Raw genomic sequence first — 1544 nt, 5'->3', positions numbered from 1 at the left:
ATGTATCTATATATATATAGTGTGTATATATATAGTATATATATATATATATATATATATATATATATATATATATATATATATATATATATATATATGTGTGTGTGTGTGTGTGTGTGTGTGTATATATATATAAATGCTGGCCTGCAGCGTACCTTTTGCTGTGTCTATCAAACGACCATCCACTGGCGTACCTCGAGCGGCAATTGGCAAATAAACGCGTGGGCGTGTCCTTGTATACGTTTATGTATTTATTTCTACATACCATCAGAGTATATATATATATATATATATATTCCAACCATTAGTTCTCCGTATATATGAGAGTATAGGCAACAATGTGTGGTGCTGGCTTCTTGTCGATGCTGTAAACGTGGACGTAAATTCACCCATTCGCCTATAGATACACCCCTAAGCATGTATACGTGCACTGCACACATACTTGAGTAGCCAAAATTCGTAGGCGTATCTATTAGCTATATCGGATGGCGTCACTGCAATTTGTATCTCCATTGGGAATGTTCAATCCTAGATCCAAAATCAAAATCAAAGCCAAAACTAAATACAAATCCCAAGCCAAATTCAAAGTCAAATTCAATTCAGGACATTAATTTCAAGAATGGGACTCTGCCACACAAAGGCAGGTCGATACCCACTGATCAGATGCATGAGTGTGCACTTGTACTGACTGCGTCAAGCACTCACTGTTCACTTTTCTTACCCTCTCACATCACAGTCTCACATATTTGATAGTTGGATTCTAGCGAGCATAAGCATATGAGCAGATGCTACGCTTGAATATAAACTTGCTCCATCCGGCTGAAAGTTAGCAATACTTGTCTCCTGTTTATTTCAGCGTGTCCGGATGATCTATTCAAAAGCATTGCAAAGAGTAATGCGGCAAAATACATCAAGACATTCAGTGAACTCAACATTGACTTCCTGGCGAATGAGAAACAAGTAAGTGATCGACATTTATATATGACGCGCGCACACGCACACGCAACACGCATACACATACACATGCACAGACGCACACGCACGCATACACTATATATATATATATATATTATATTATATATATGTATATGTATATATACATATATATATATTTATATATGGCTTTGTATGAACTGCTATACATAGATATACAAATATTTGTGTTTACATATGTAGGTATACATGACTGTTTTTTGTACGTTTCTTTCTCAACGCTGTGCATATTACTACCGTACAGCACAGTTGTAGCTCACTTAGCGCTATCACTTTATTACGTTTTCGCCCTCAACACATCGCTTTGAAACTACGCTTCACACATCCCTGGGCAAACCCCTAAAACATGCCTGGGCATAATGTATATTGATGACTCTCACCTGTTACTTAACTCTCGGCTTGGTTATATAATTCGAGAAGTATCGATCACACTCGCATGTTAGTAGGTATCCGTATGGCAAATTCTTACGTCCACAAGCAGCACATCTTGTTGTCACATTTCTTTATTTTCCTTGAACACACCCTACACACCAATATACACGGTGTAGCGG

At 37.4% G+C, this 1544-nt stretch overlaps 1 protein-coding gene across 1 annotated transcript in view; it reads left to right on the top strand.

Moving 5' to 3' along the window:
* Positions 1–1336, top strand: part of SARC_01539 (hypothetical protein) — a gene marked incomplete at both ends in the record, with an annotated part of 2725 nt that extends 1389 nt beyond the window's left edge. Inside the window, 2 exons of the mRNA XM_014304742.1 lie at positions 857–960; positions 1238–1336. Coding sequence (XP_014160217.1) covers positions 857–960; positions 1238–1336 — 203 coding nt within the window. The remainder of the gene's footprint in view (positions 1–856; positions 961–1237) is intronic.
* Positions 1337–1544: the final 208 nt, after the last annotated feature.

This window comes from Sphaeroforma arctica, assembly GCF_001186125.1.
Source record: "Sphaeroforma arctica JP610 unplaced genomic scaffold supercont1.62, whole genome shotgun sequence".
Taxonomy (NCBI): Eukaryota; class Ichthyosporea; order Ichthyophonida; genus Sphaeroforma; species Sphaeroforma arctica.
Note: the sequence above shows the minus strand (reverse complement) of the source record. Positions and strands in the feature narration are given on the sequence as shown.